The sequence below is a fragment of the Zootermopsis nevadensis genome, unplaced genomic scaffold, assembly GCF_977971745.1.
Source record: "Zootermopsis nevadensis isolate Lab colony 2312 unplaced genomic scaffold, Znev_1.0 Znev_ptg000007l, whole genome shotgun sequence".
Lineage (NCBI taxonomy): Eukaryota > Metazoa > Arthropoda > Insecta > Blattodea > Termopsidae > Zootermopsis > Zootermopsis nevadensis.
The window spans coordinates 19,067,847-19,083,959 of record NW_028259139.1 but is presented as its reverse complement, the minus strand read 5'-3'; the positions used below and the strand labels follow the sequence as shown (position 1 = coordinate 19,083,959).

The following is a 16,113-nucleotide window of genomic DNA, read 5'->3' as shown; positions in this document are numbered from 1 at the left end:
GACGAAGTCCAAAAGCCCAAGTGTCCAGATTATAGAATTGTTTGTTCTGTAGTTTATTTAATAATGTTGTGAGTAGCTCGGACTATACAGCATCAGTTTACAAGTAATTAAATTGAAAGTATATGGAAGGCATAATTTCAGGTACTATCCCAGCATTTACCTGGAAAGACTGAGGAAAACCAAACAAAACCTCATAGCCAGTCTCTGGGCCCTCCCACCAGGCCACATTAGAATGAGATAATCTCATGTGTAAGCACATTATTAATAAAGCTTTACCATAGATTATTATCTGCAGGACTGTTTTTGGCTTTGATCTTACATGAAAGAATCCAAAATCCAGCATATTTTATTATCTTTCAGTACAGTACAAAAGAGAACACCCTTTTTTACTTGTGGCTTGACATTTCATCAGTATTTTCACTAATCATGGCTGAGTGGTTAAAACTTAATTCACTTTTCTTGTGGGGAGGTTCAAATCTTGGCCCAGAGACTTGACTATGCTGAGATTTTTCATTATTTTCTTTAGTTTTTTGCAGTTGGGTGCCAGAATAATATCTTAATTAAGCCACAGCCACTTCCTTACAGTAAATCCAATTACATTTTTGTAACAGTACAAATAAGTAGGTAATTACATACACAGGGTCAATCCTAGTAGCTGTTGACCCACACCAGGTTCTTCCTTTTTACCGTATCGGCAATTTCATCGAAACGGCACATTCTTTTTCTAGTGTTCACACGTTTCGCTTTAGTTACCGTATTGCGACGCACTCGCTCCGAAGATGGACTTTAATACGTTTCTCCTTATGTACTGGTATCGTCGTCGTCATAGTATCGATAGGAGAGATAGGCCTCGTTGGGGATCCTATCACACACAGATGTGCCAACTTAGGAGAGATGAATTGAAATTTTTCAATTATTTTCGAATGTCGATGTCTACTTTTGATTACCTGTTAAGATCAGTGGAAGGTGATTTGACAAAACAAAACACAACTATGAGAAGAAGCAAGAAAAATTAGCCATATGCCATATACAAGTGCGCTCTACCGACTGGTCGGCAGCCTCGGGAAGCTTTCCTCTACGGAAGGAAAACCGAATTGTCTGAACGCACTCCATTACAATAAATGCGCTACTGGCGACCGATTCGCTTTTGTTACCGCATCGCCTCTTTCGGTTTCCATTGACAAAACCGAATGTCATCGGCGACCGACTCGGTGATTTTACCGTACACGGTCGACAGCCGTTTCGTGTGAACATTCACATATAACGTGCATTGCAACTGTGATGTACGGTAAAATAATCGATTCGAGAAAACGGCCGATTCGGTGTCGTGTGAACGGGCCCCAGAGGACTGCAAGTTGGGTGAGCTTCCTCCTCGTTTATTTGCCATCGGAGACAGCTGCATCACTGACATGGAACGGTTTCAGCAGAACCAGTGTGCTGTTATAAGGTGTGTGTGTTTTAACCTTTTAAAGCTGCTTTAGCAATAAATAACTCTTCATTTTGTTTTATGGGTTTCATAAGATTCTCACTGTAAATGGATTATTTACTTCAGTACTCTGAATCAGTTGATCTTTGTAATGGAAAAATCATGAATCTCTTTACTGTGTAATTTTCTCCAGCCTTTTGTTTCTTGTAACAGACCGGGTTTCACACTCAAATAAAACAAGACATAACTTATTGTTATGTATTTTAATCTTAAGTCCTTAGGTAGGAGATGATGAAAGATTCTGAAGTGAACATTACTCAAATTTAATATGCTCTAAACTTTTTATTAATATAATTTGGACTTGTGACTGTCATTTTGCTAATATTTGATCGTTACTGTATTTGTAAAGGATGTATGTCATGTTTCATGAAAATCTATCACATTTCAAAAGTAGACGGGACTAACCACACACGCACACATGATCTCGGAGAAATGAAAGGAAAGCTAACAGTAGGATATTGCAATACAAAGACCCCTTTTCAGAAGTTGACAGTAATACACCTTAAAAAGAAATTTCCCTCCTTTTATGGAACCTGAAGTTTAATTACTGTGCTCGCATGATCCCAGCATTCAATAATTTTAATTGTATTAATGTATGTTCATTCTTCCAAGCAATTTCCTCCATTCAAATTTATGACTGAAATTTTGTATGCATTTCTCGTCTCTCCAATGTACACTAAATGTCCCAAGGACTTGATGTGAGAGATCAGCTCTTTCACATTTCCTGGATACAGGAAAATTAAGCAAGATGTTCTGGAAACTGCTAGGTATCATAATCAGGTACAAAGCCCGGCCATCTGAAATCAAGGTGGATTTGGAACGTACACCTGCAATATAAAGGAAAGTGGAAGGAAAACAACCACAGAAAGTATGACTGAGCTAACTAAAGTACATTTTTCCAATAAGATTCTTACAATATAAGGCAAGTGACGAGGTATCTTGTGTTTTACAAGTATAACAAAGGTCAGATGGTCTATAGGATTACTTCTACACTTAAAATGATGCTTCAAAATATATATTATAAATATACATTTCTAAAAAGGAGGATTTTAATGTCATATTTATTCTAATTTTTAATTAACAGATAAGGTGTTAAAACGAGTATTAATTTGAAATGTTATTTAAGTTTGAGAACAATTTTTAGATTGTATTTTTATAAAAATTGCTTCAACTTTTTGATGTTACAGAGTAAAGATTGTCACTAGAGACCAAAACTCAATGAGGTAAATTTTACTCTAGCTCTTGAAAACAAATGACTGTTCGTTGCAGCTGTTGCGAAACATTCTAGACTTCAGAGACATTTGTAGAACCACGTAATAAATGGGAATGAAAAGTTTGCATATACTAATAAATGCGCGGTATAGACGGTGTTCTCTGAAGAAGAATGTAAATTTATTGATTATATAACCAGAACCAGTAATATGCACTACGGTATCTCATGGAAGGAAGTTGTGGAATTGACAAATAAATTTGTAAAAGAAACGTCAAGGAATTATCCCAAATCATGAGACATGAATGGGCACGCACGTAAACAATTGTTCATTGATTTTATAAAGCACAACCCCCAAGTAGTTAGTCTTGATAGGGCCACAGCTTCCCTGTACTGATATTTCTGAGTGCATTTCAAAATTCATACGTCGAACGATTCACCACTGGGCATGCACGTAACTTCTCGTCAAATTAGCGAAGTTTATTGAATTCATAATTATTTTGTTCGCCGTGTGACACCCACTGAAGATGAATTCATGTGTTGACTGCAGTGATAACCAGACACTGGACAGATGTGTCTCAGACTCTTTAAAAATAAACTACAATGCAGCATTAAGCAATTGGTAGCTTCCTAATTCAGGAGAACCAACATCATTCTAAAATGGTGGTCATTTGATTGGCGTGGCACATGTAACTTCTTTCAGTCCTTGTAACGTCCAGTCTAGATTCTGTCTTTGGTTTGTGGCCTGTCAATGCTGATAGTTTTAGAGATGATAAATATTTTAGTTCTTTTGAAAGAGACATGCGTGCACCAGGAACCCACCAATCACCTGATACACACATAAACAAGTCACTTCATCCATCAGAGACTGGTCAGCAGATTGTCCCACCGTTATAAAAGCCTTCAACAAGCAAAACAACCAAAATTCCTCCAAAACCTCTATTCCTAAAGCATAATCGAGAAAGGCTACAAATTAGATAGGTCGACGGTTTTAACGGAAAATGCCAGAAAAAATTAAACTGAAGGATTACAGACTGGAAAAATTTATCGAATGTCGCTTCATAAATGAAGGTTGTAAAAAAATTATTTTGAGGAAAATCAAAACAAACAAAGACATAGAGAAATGATGTTGAACCAAATTTTGTCAGATGAGTAACTTTTAGCATCAATGAATCTCGGCCTATATGTCGGCATCGGAATGAACGAGAAGCTATAGCAGATGCTTTCCTGAAGACAGAATTTCCTTTATCGAGCATAGATGGATGAGAGGAGGAGATGGAAGAATATCAACAGTGAAGAGGGGAAGACAGAAATACCGAAGACTGAACAACGAACTGAGAAGAGAAACAGACAAGGCGAGAGAAGATTACATCAATGAAGTATGTGATGAGATAATGACACTCCAGAGAATTGGCAGATACGATTTGATGTATGCAAAGGCGAAAGAACTAGGATGGAAAGAGAACACCAGAATTCGAACACAGGAAATAGAAGACCCATCAGGAAAGACAGTCAGTGACCAGAATGAAGTTAAAGCTCTATGGCAAGGCCAATCGACTGGATGAGATGGAGATAGTGAATTTGCTAAGCTGCATTTTGGTGCTTAGTACATTCGACATGAAAACTCCATAGATCGGTACTTCCAGCCATCTGAAAGAACACAGCCCAAGGTACAAGGGTTTTCTCTATAATGAGTAAATATTTTTACAGTTTAATTTAAAATAGTCATTTATCAAAAAATTTGTGCCTTTCCGGGTAAAAGTTAAAAATGTAAAGTTACAATTTAAATCCCTCGGCAGAAAACACTGTCACAAAACAAGAATGACCATTTTATATGCAAAATAAAAGTGTCTCAGTTTAAGAAGGAATTGAAGGACTTTCTTATTAAGGGGCGTTACTATTCACTAGAAGACTCTTAATGAAGAATTTTCGAATATTGGCTACTAATAATCTAATGTGTATAATGCTATATCTCCAATGGGATTATATCATAATCATTATTGTATTTTGATAATGTATAATATAGATTGACATATCCTATATCAATGTATTTTGATCTACAGAAAGTATTAATATTATTATTATTATCAGGAAGTCAATTATTTATTATTTATACTTTAAGTACGAGCACTGAATTACAGCCAGTGGTGTACGAATCCAGTCATCAGTCACGATGGCACGTGACGTGACGAATGGATGCCTGAAAAATGCATAATAAAATTCCCTTGTCAACATGCGACAATTTCGTGTCTTATGTATAGTTCGACATTGTACAGCCACACGAGGAAGTTTCAAAACACAATAACTGTGAACCTTTAAACTAAATATTCGCTCACTTGAGGAACTTATTTCAGTCCTCAGTTGACTTTTGGGAGTGATAAATTTATTAAACTATAGCTACATATAAAACAGTGCATCGACCTTAGTCGTCTGAAGAGTCGACAAATAAAGACATGATCCTCTTTCATTTTTTTGGTTTCAGCACACGTTCCTCGGAATCGGAATCGTCTTTTACCATCTTCAAACAGACGCCGACTTGGTCAAACGTTTCTGCAGTCTGTCATGGCTACTGCCATCACCATTTGCAGCCCGCGAGATCACAACGCTACGCAGCTGTTAATGCTGAGGATGCTGTCGACCTCAGAAGAGGTAGGAGGTGTATCGTAGCTCTTGACTGAGTAGTCGCTCTCCTGCTTTGTACCTGTATTTTCCATGATTCCTGTTCCTATGAGGTCAATGTCTTCTTCTGTACCGTTTGCGGCCGCCGCGCAAGGACCGGGAGGTGTAAGTGTGTTTGCTGCTAATGCTGGAAGTGTTACAAGTTGATGATAGCAATGCTGTCTGTTGCCGTTTGGAATTTTTGACATCACGTGAGCGCACCAATGAATTGGAGTCAATTTTGGAATGATCTTGGTTCCTAAGAAAATATATTTTTTGCAGAAGACGCTGTAGTTTTCCTGGCTTTGTGACCTTCAACAAACACAAAAAGTCACAAGTAATTAACTAAAGGAACAGAAACGTTATCATCATGAAACCAGCTTTACCATTAGACGTATATATATATATATATTGCCAGATTTCGAATTGTGCTGAGCTTCCTTCTTCTGAAATTTCCTAACGGAGACTGAGTTGTTTTCTGATCCGGATGACTCTGGAGAGCTTGATGATGAGAGAAACATATCTCTGTAACTGCAATCACTGGAGCCTGTGCATGTCATCTGGGTCAACTCCTGAACCAAACCACAAAACCAAATGTAATAACTGTTAAGACTAGAATGGTAAGTGGCTTGTTCCACCTGTCCTGTTAAAATAGGGCAAGGGACCAGACCCCCGGCCGAAAAGCGGATCTTTGCAATTTTTTTCACTTGCAAATGCATATCAAAGCCTAATAAGATGTTACACTATCATATCGTAAGTGCACAATAGCGCTAGGCCTAATAAAACGATATGAAATTAAAATGAATATCAGTAGTACACACATTGTGGCTCGTTTGATCTTCAATCCACACAACCAAAATTTTTTCCATGTCAGCAATAAGGCTATCTCTTTTTCTTATGACTTTAGAGTTCATTCGTGTAGCACTTTTAATTTCATTTAACACTTTCTCCTTAGCGTTCTCGATGGCACTAACAGTTTGGCGATCTAGGCTTAGCTTACGTCCTATCTCGGCCATAGACATGCCTTGTTCACGAAGTTTAATCATATCTAACTTGGCATTTAAAGTAAGAGGCTTACGACTCCTCTTTTTATCGCTACTACCCTTAGACGCCATTGTAATTACACTGTAGTACACAAAAATATTACATAAATATACAGTTTGTAATAACTTTGAAAAATTGCCAGAATACGGAGACGCGCAGCGCACAAAAGCTGTAAACAGACTGAATCAGCGACGATAAAATGGCGCTGGACGCACTTCTCTGACTCAGCTGTTGAGCGCCGTATTAGCGAATCGCCGTAAAGCGGAGCGCCGAAAAGCGGGGCCCTACTGTAGTCTTTCTCACATTTCAATAATTTATACAAATCTTATATTAAACATTTTTAAGTGCGTTGCTTGAATCCACATCTCAAGACCAAATACAGATTATGATGGAACAGAGATAATTCAGCGCACATAATCCTCCTGCAAATTTCAAACACGAAACGCGATTTTGTGTAGGCCTAAATATAGCAGCATCCGTCACCTAAACATAAGCCTAACACAAAATAAACAGAAAAATAGTGAATCTGGATTCAACCCCACCTTAATCTTTAACAGCAAAAATAACCCTTCGTAATAACACGTTTCATATTGTATTAACATAATCTTGTGTGGATTATATAAGTATTCCATTAAGTTATCTCTGTAATCATTCAATGGCTGTAGGAATGTTTCCTGAAAGACTTAAATATTCAAAAGTAAAACCACTATATAAAAAGGGTGAAAAATCCTGCATCTCTAACTTCAGACCTATTTCACCGCTGACAACATTTTCTAAAATTTTTGAGAAAGTTATGTGCAAGAGAGTAAATAATTTCTTAAACTCAAACAACATCCTTGTCGAGGAGCAATTTGGATTTAGAAAAAAATCTCTCAACAGAAAAGGCTCTATTTAGTTTTACTAATGAAATTGTATGTGCCCTTAACAATAAAATGCATGTGACCTAGCCAAGGCATTTGATTGTGTAAACCATGAAATATTACTAATGAAACTGAAATTTTATGGAATTCGAGGTATAGCAGGACAATGGTTTAAATCCTACCTAAATAATAGAAGGCTGAAAGTAGAAATTACCAATCATAATACCTATTCAGAATGGGGTATCGTAAATCACGGATCAGTTCTTGGACCCTTACTTTTGCTCATATATATATATATATATATATATATATATATATATATATATAAATGACCTCCAGGCAACTATGAACTCTATATCTGAACCCATTCTTTTTGCTGATGATACAAGTATCATTATTGCACACCAAGAATTGATCTATCATGAAAATATCATGAATGATGTCTTTGCCAACACAAACAAATGGTTTAGAGCTAACAAACTGGCACTAAATTTTGAAAAAACAAACTTCATAAAATTTGTTACTAAGCACAAGACATATCCTAGATTAAATATGGGTTTTGAAGAAAAATTAATTGTGGAAGTTGAAACAAACAAATTCATTGGCTTACAAGTCGACAGTACCTTAAATTGGAAGAAACACATTGAGTATATTATTCCCAAATTAAGCTCTGCATGCTTTGCCATGAGAACAGTCATACCACTCATGACAATAGATACTTTAAAGCTAGTTTACTTTGCTTACTTTCACTCTGTATTGTCATATGGATTAATCTTTTGGGGAAATTCAACAGACAGTAATAAAGTTTTTTACATGCAAAAGAAAATAATTAGAATAATGGCTGGTGTCAAAAGCAGGGTTTCTTGTAGAAAATTATTTCGTAAATTTAATATACTTCCACTTGCAAGTGAATTTATACTCTGCTTGCTATCATTTTTGGTGGAAAACATGGATAAATTTAAAAGAAATACAGATGTACATAATTTAAATACAAGACGTAAACATGATCTCTATGTGCCAAATGCTAACTTTACTAAATATCAGAAAGGAGTGTACTATACAGGTATCAAGTTATTTAATAATCTTCCACCAACAATTAAAAGTCTAAATTATGATATAAAGGTATTCAAGCCTGCATTGAAAGATTACCTCTTCACTCAATCCTTCTATTCTGTAAATGATTTCATCTCTGCTGAAAATGTTTAAGCTTTGTATCCATAATCTACGTATATGTAAAGCAAATTTTGTATTTATATTTAAAATTCTGAGGTTTATGTATATTAATTTGTAAAATTATTTTTCATACTTGTATTGCAGAATCTGAAATTTATGTACATTGACATGTGAAATACGTTCTTGTACTTATGTTGAAAGTTCTGAAGTGTATGTATATTGTATGAAATGACATGTTCTACAACCTTTGGTTGAGTCCTAAGAAGGATCTGTGGAATGTAAATAAACTCTACTCTACTCATAAGAAAAGATATTCTTTCATCTTACATACCTAGTCCTCTGTAAGTCCTACATCCTCTACCGCAAAATGGGGGTGGAATATAGAAGATGTATCGACGGTTTTTCATATCTCGTCTCCTTTTCACCGCTTGTCAATATTTGGTTTTCTTGATATTTTCAGGCACATTAATAAATTTATTAAACTAAATATCATTCACAGTTATAAATCTCACTGTCTGAATCTAATAAACAATGTTCCAGATTGCCTCAACAAATAATCTTGCTATCAGTCGATGCCAAACGGCAAACTAACTGAAGTTTTACTGAAGTATGTAAAGAGCCTTGCAATTCAAGACATGAAAGCGACCACTCAAAGTGACGTGTTTGTGCTTCACGCAACGAAGAAACGAACAACAATCCTGGTAAGCAGTTAACAAAATAATCTGAATAAGTCATTATAATAAAATACGTATTATACAAGTACAAGTCATACTATTTTAAGGACTTCACATAAAGTAGCATACCAAAGCGCTAAATAATGAGACCAAAATCTGTCCAAAAAAAGGCAGATATTTAAAATGAAATGCCACAATTAGGATCTGAGAAAAATAAACATAGATCAGAAGATGGCTGTCTTCTGGGTTGTAGTGCCTTGTCTGGTAGAAGTTTACCAACCTTTCACAGGTCTTTGCTGCCTCCATCATCAGTGTAATGGGTAAGCCATGTGTGTGGCATCAGTTTGAGATAAAGGAACCCCACAGTCAAGGCTCGGACCAGTGGGGAGTAGAGTCAGGATCGGCCGAGAACCAACAGGTGACGGGCAATTCTACAAGCCATGGGTTCACCACTATCCCGTCGCTGCCAACTTCTTCGTGGAGAACTATGAAAAAACAGCTCTGGAGGGGGCAACCCACAAGCCCCACTGCTGATTTTACTACGTGGATGACACGTTCGTCATCTGCCCCACGGCTCAGGCAAGCCGTTGGAGTTCTTTGACCACCTGAACAGTGTCCATGAGAATATTCAGTTTACCACAGAGAATGAAAGGGGTGGCCATCTTCCCTTCTTTCACATCCAAACTGATGGCTCAGTAGGCCATAAGGTTTATCGAAAATCTACCCACACTAACCTCTAATCTAAACTCCAAATCCCACTACCATCCTTCCAACAAACGGGCGCGTGAACATAACCTTCAACAGCATCAGCAGGCTGGGCATTCCCCTAAAAATATCCCCTTTCCTTCAGCCTCCGAAAACCACTATCTAAGGAATGGCCAGGACTAGCAGAATCTGTCCATTAGCTCATTGGCCTCAAATGATTTTATAACGAAAGCAGCGGCACTCTCAGTATCGCAACCAAACCCACTTTCGACTCTTCTGTTCATTTCAACTATTTTTAGGTTAGGAAGTAAAAGAGAATATGTACATTTGGCAGCACACAGCATGCAAACATTGCTGGACTTACCTCTGGGTCAGACGATAGCAACGTGATGACTTCGGGTGTCCTCTCATGACGAGGCTTCACATAGCCCACAATCACACAGTCATCTGATGAGTTATAACCCTCATTCGACTGTGATGGCTGATCCTCTGCATGATCACTGCTTGTGGGAAGATGCTGCAGGATGAACGTACAGAATAAAGACCAAACAACCAAACTCACTCTGCTCAGCCTCTGGCAGGAATCCCGACCAGCTAGATTTGACATATGCAGAAGTCATAGCCCTGAACAGGCTGGAAATTCCATTCTCAAGCTCCCTCAGGCAATGGACCCTGTGACTCCAAATATCGTGGAGATGGGGAGATAGTCCACTCCCAGCCATGAGGCACTCCTAAATGTTCTACTGGTTTCGTATCTTAAATTTAGCAGATTATCTCCGTTGATTTGGCGTGAGTTTTGCAACAATTGTAATTTAACCCACTTCCATTTGTCTGTCAATTTTGAGCAGTCATCTTCAAACCATAGTTTACTATGATTTATTTGTGATATCCTATATTTGCCTTGGCTGAGGTTTTGATTTCGTCCGTAATACTTTCCCAAGCGCTATTAATATCAAGATTGTCATCAGAGTTCTCTAAAGACGCAAATCTATTGGAGATTTCTACCTGGTACATCACTGAGTTTCTTCAAATCAGATCTTTCTAAATCAAACTTTTGCCATGCTTGTTTACTTACTGAGAGTCTCTGACAATATTTTGCCACTAACAGGTGATGGTCGGTATCACAGCCAGCTCCTCTGAAAGATCTGACATCTAATATACGTACTAGTGCGTTGTCTTTTGTCAGAACATGATCTGATTACGTGTAACACAATCAGCAGATGTCTAAGTATATTTATGAATAAGGCCGGGCGCACTAGTCACAGCCACTTAGATTATTTAAAGTTACAAAATTTACTACTCTGACTACATTATCGTTACCAACTTTATGTAGACTTTCCTTACGAATACCCGGTTTAAAAATGCCCTTCTCTACCTGTAGACAAACGAGTGTTAATCCGTGGGCAATAAAACCACACGGCGAAGGGCATTTAAAATGATTCTCGTCTGTCTTCTACGGTTTGTATCCGAACACCTGAAATATTAATTCTACAAAATGTGTTTTTGTACTCGAAGGATTTCCCGCACAAACTGAACGTTAACTTCCTCATAATGGATGGAATAATAAATGCTCAACGACTTCACGCACTCTTCACTTTGCGGGAATCACGGGAACTAAAGCAGTTCGTTTACAACAATTAAGACAGCATAAAAGGATTTCTATTATTGACACAGCTGCGTATCTTGTCGATTGTTGACAATTATATGAAATATGTTCTATTTTAGATTCTTTGGACAGACTTCATTGTTACATATTTAAAATACAGCGCGTGCATTTGTGGTCACATCTTCATCGTAAATATTTATCTGAGCAAAACATTTTTTCTAGTAAAACTTGTTTTGAGAGACGAACCAATATTTCATTCGCAAACTCCCTCCCCACAAAACCACACTCCTTTCATTTCGTTGTCGGTGGAAGAGTCTGGTCGCAGTGTTAAGATGATTCGTCCTCAAAGAGGTTATGAAAAGCGGGAACTTTGAAGTTCTCGAACATTAACTAATACCTTCTGGAGTGAAAGTAATAAAATTTATTAGTAAAATAAAAGCTATGGGTTACATCTCCAACTACAAAGCTAGTAATGTGGAGTAAATTTAACATGAATTAAAGTTTGTATCAAGTTTTGCTTTGAGTATGCCAAAAAATTCTACATGCAATATTATTTCTTGGTAACAATGCAAATTTTTTTTGTGATACACGAAGTCTGTAGTTAAATTACATTTATTTTATATTGCTATTAATACCTCTACTAGTAATAATTATCAGAACAACAATAGTAATAAATAAATTAATTAAATAATTAGAGTGCATCGTTAAATATTTTATTGGAAATTTGCTCTTACGTCCATATATCTTATGCATTCTGCACTGATAAGCTGATGTGGGTAGTGTTTTATCAGTACATCTTTTAGATAAACTATGAGCTTACTTGGAATCCTGATCCGAACACGATTTGCCTTGTGTGGAAACAGGTTGCATTTTCTATTAATTATACTAAACCAATGGTTGCTAGTTCTTTATTACTTACCCGTCTTCGAGAGATTATTCTGAAACATCTGAGTACTTCTTCTGACATGATGGTTGGATGAAATATAATTTCTTCTTGAATTTGCTATTTAAATGAACAGCTTCGAACTTGCACTCTTCGCTTCACTTTGCTAACTGCGAAAACTAAAGTTGTTGATTTACAATTGTTACATGTCGCAACAATGGTCATTCTCACACGTGACGTTTAATAATAATAATAATAATAATGATGATCCGTGGCGTAACAGCCCTCTGAGAGCGCTGCGACATCTATTGATTACAAGTCGAGTTACTTTAACACGTGCATGCACTACACACGAAAGATGTCGCTAGTCGCTTTGAATCTCGATCTCTCGTTGGAACCATCCAAGCAGCAGTGGGTGAAGCTTGGTGAAATTCGTTGACGTTAAGCAAGGTTTGTTTGGGTTGTCTTGTTTTAGGTTATGTACGTTACATTTTCTTTATTTATAGCTTATTTAAAGACGCCTTGTGTGTATCTCAGACTGTATAACATCGAATGAGAGGATGATAGTGAATAATGAAGTGGTAAGCATATGGACGGAAGCGATCGTGGCCTAATTTAAGGTATTATCCCGGCATTTTCCTGGAGGGATTGAGGAAACCCACGAACACCATTCAGAACGACGACTAGAGATTTGAGAAAGTAATGAACTGTTTAAAATAAATCCACAAATATACAACAATTTTACTTCGACATTTTTTTCTGTTAGGTAGGATCTTTACCAATTTGTAGCTGTTGCTTGAATGACGTACAAATGTAATTAGGTAAAATTACATGTTTTACACATTCCAATACTTGTGTAAAATCACGGAATACTCCTGCAGCGTATGTTTTTTTGTTAATAGGTTTTAACACATCTGTTAGTATCAATGCTGCATCTTAAGTGGATACAACTTTCTTGAAACCAAATTGTTCTGTGATCAGTATGGTTTTTGATGGTTTAACGTACTGTACGTAACCTTAAGTACTGTAGAAAAAGTAGTTAATAGTGAAATTAACCTATAGTTTGTCATAATAGTTTTTATCACCTTATTTTGCACAGTGTTTTTTCTACCGAGTTCTTTAGAAGTTGTGGGAAAATGCTTGTGCATCGTGAGTGATTACAGATGTGGGCTAATGGGTGACTAATTGAACCTGAACAAACTTTAAAAATGTTGCTTCTTAATTCGTTACATCCTGATGAGTTTTTGATTGAGGAAATTTATTATACTTTTATCTCGGTTACAGTGGCAGGAATCATTTTATTACCAGAAAATGCAACTCTTAAAATAAAATAGCATCTTCGCTCCCCACTTGATGTAACTTTAGACTTTCAGTAACTGTTACAAAAGAAAAACATTGAACGTATTAGTAAGTGTTACTGGGTCCTGTACTTCTTCAGTGTTTATAAGAAGCGATGCCATCTGTTCAGCTAAATATGTTTTTCTTGTCTCCCTTTACAATATTCCACTTTGTTCTTATTTTAAGTTTTACCTGATTTTACTATAAGTCCACTGTATTGCTGCTTTTATAACATAATTCAGGATTTTAAAATATTTAGTGTAGAATGGTTTTGTTTGGATAATTATTATGCGTAACTAACTAACTGCCTTGTAGCAGAACCTGCAGGTTCAACACTGACAACAACCAGGCCCGCCACTGGCCACGATCCTCAGTCAACTCCATCCATTTTCCATCCTCACAGCCCACCTCTCTAATCCCATCTCCTTCTTGGTGTGCCCAGTGATTGTTTTCCAGAAGGATTCCCTGCCAAAATTCTGTGTGTGCCCCTTGCCTCCCTCATGTGAGCTTTTTGCCCAGACTATCAGAGCCTCCTAGATTTCACTAGGTGTCCTGTACAATTCATGCAACTCCTCATTATGCAATATTCTAAATTCCCCACTTATGTCATCCCATCTGGGTCCAAGTATTTTTTCTGAGCACCTTTTTTCTAAACACCTGTAATTTACGTTCTTCATTCAAGGTAAGAGACCGTGTTTCAGAACCATGTAAGGCAACAGGCAAAATTATTGTTTTATATATCCTGATCTTCAGTGTTTGGGATAACAAACGAGATGAAAACAGTTTTTGAATTGGATAAAAATAAGCATTCTCCGAATGTATTCTACTCTTAATTTCATCATGGATCTCATTTCTGTTTGTTATTGTTGTTCCCAGATACTTAAATTTTGAAACATTTTCAAATGATGTGTTACTTGTAATTATGTTCAGCCATCGTGACCGATGTTGATTTTGTATTACGCCCATGTAATTAGTTTTGTCTACATTTACTTCTAGGCCTATTTCTTTGCTAGCCTGTTGGAGAGTTTCTGCTTTCTTGGTTATGGTACCCACACCATCCCACAGCAAACTGACATCATCAGCATAAGCGAGTACCTGGATGAATACCTTCAGTGGTATTAATTTATGTGATGCAGCAGTATAAGAAGCTGGTCATTGTGGTTGGATAGGCCATTTATTTTGCAAAATGTAAATGAGCTTAATCTTAAACTATTCATAAAAATATCATCAGTCAACTTTGTCTACTTTAAATTTTTTTAGACATAACCTCAAAATTCGACAGCTTTGCCAATTTTGTAATTGTTCACAACTAGAAGCTTTCAGGGTGACTGACTTGATAGAATTGTCTTGGGCAAGAAACAAAAGTCATTTCTGGACAGGAACCCAATTTTTAACAGGATCTTTCTGCCTGCATCGTCAGGGATATGATGGATTGTTGTTGACTTTTATGATAATAGAATAGAATATATTAGATGTGATAGTTTCTTCATAGTACAAAATCAGTACTTGTTGCTAATACAACTATAAATTTATAGTTGTGACAGTTATTTATAGTTTACTATAGTGTTGCAAAAGAAATTATGCAAAAAGGCATCACAATTATTACTTGTATTTATTATAGCTGAAAATTTTTAGTTAATGTAAATTCTTCTGTAGAGTAGGAGTGAGACAGGAGATGATGCTTTTTAGTGTTGGCTTAATCTTCTTTATATCATAATTCAGACTTTTGATAATGGATGGAAAAATATTAAATAGCCTAATTCCAGTATAATAAACTCCTTTTCGATATTTACGAGATTAATGTTTTATATATGAAGGTTATATCTATATCTTGTACTTCTGTTGTGGACGTCTGAGTTTGTTTGAAATTTTCCTATGTTGTTCACTATAAATGGTAATAATGAGAGCAGGAATTCATTGGCTAGTGGAAAATATTAAACTTCTTAAACAATTTATTTAATTAGGCTCTCCTTTTATTGCCTGCGACTATTCTAATGATTTTATTTTGGGTGCAAAATACTTCTTGCTGTCTGTTGAATGTCCCCAGAAAATTATTCTATATGTGCAGCATTCACTTTTTGGAAAGTGATTTTAAAAAATCTGATAGGATACACCTGAACAAAGGCAACGAGCCACACACCAATGCAGAAGGCCTGAACACTCTGGTGTCTGTACTGCATCCAGTCAATTACAAGCCTTTGTTATTATAGCAGTAGTTAATGAGAGTAAAATAGGAGCATTTCCTGAGTTACTGTCCCCAGAATCTAGTTATGATCAGCAAAATTACATTTTAATTTACTGTTTATTAATCATGTAGAGGAGCATACGTTAGATGTAGGATGTGTCACAGAAATATATATTTGTAAGACTTGAGGTTCTCACAGCGGTGAGTATGAAGATTTCCGTCTTCTGGGTTGTTGCGCTGTGTAGTCTGGTTGATGTTAACCAACGTTTCAGAGGTCATACTGCCTCCGTC

At 36.6% G+C, this 16,113-nt stretch overlaps 3 protein-coding genes across 6 annotated transcripts in view; 2 read left to right on the top strand and 1 right to left on the bottom strand.

Annotated features, from left to right (window-relative positions):
- The first annotated feature begins 1,176 nt into the window (after window positions 1-1,176).
- Window positions 1,177-10,179, top strand: LOC147874674 (uncharacterized). Of its 3 annotated transcripts, none has more exons than XM_087344568.1 (3): window positions 1,177-1,447; window positions 5,179-5,345; window positions 8,972-9,190. In XM_087344568.1, exons 1-3 carry the CDS (start codon window positions 1,410-1,412, stop codon window positions 8,986-8,988), a joined length of 222 nt encoding a protein of 73 aa, XP_087200694.1. In that variant the 5' UTR covers window positions 1,177-1,409; the 3' UTR covers window positions 8,989-9,190. The 3 variants fall into 3 exon arrangements, with proteins under 3 accessions (XP_087200694.1, XP_087200693.1, XP_087200692.1); XM_087344567.1 differs by lacking the exon at window positions 8,972-9,190 and adding an exon at window positions 5,637-7,054; XM_087344566.1 differs by lacking the exon at window positions 1,177-1,447 and adding an exon at window positions 9,395-10,179 and having other exon boundaries at window positions 5,205-5,345; window positions 8,972-9,132.
- LOC110829763 (E3 ubiquitin-protein ligase Topors) lies at window positions 2,358-12,459 on the bottom strand. The gene is made up of 3 exons (XM_022063847.2): window positions 12,336-12,459; window positions 10,175-10,327; window positions 2,358-5,666 (listed from the first exon to the last, which is right to left on the bottom strand). Exons 1-3 carry the CDS (start codon window positions 12,381-12,383, stop codon window positions 5,430-5,432), a joined length of 438 nt encoding a protein of 145 aa, XP_021919539.2. The 5' UTR covers window positions 12,384-12,459; the 3' UTR covers window positions 2,358-5,429.
- A 197-nt stretch (window positions 12,460-12,656) lies between these two features.
- The window catches only part of LOC110829765 (uncharacterized), a 90,775-nt gene continuing 87,318 nt past the window's right edge, over window positions 12,657-16,113 (top strand). Inside the window, exons 1-2 of one of the 2 annotated variants that reach the window (XM_087344564.1) lie at window positions 12,661-12,880; window positions 14,634-14,825. The gene's annotated coding sequence lies outside the window, so the exon portion shown is untranslated. Of the gene's footprint in view, window positions 12,881-14,633; window positions 14,826-16,113 lie in introns of both variants that reach the window. The other variant, XM_087344565.1, reaches the window with a different exon arrangement.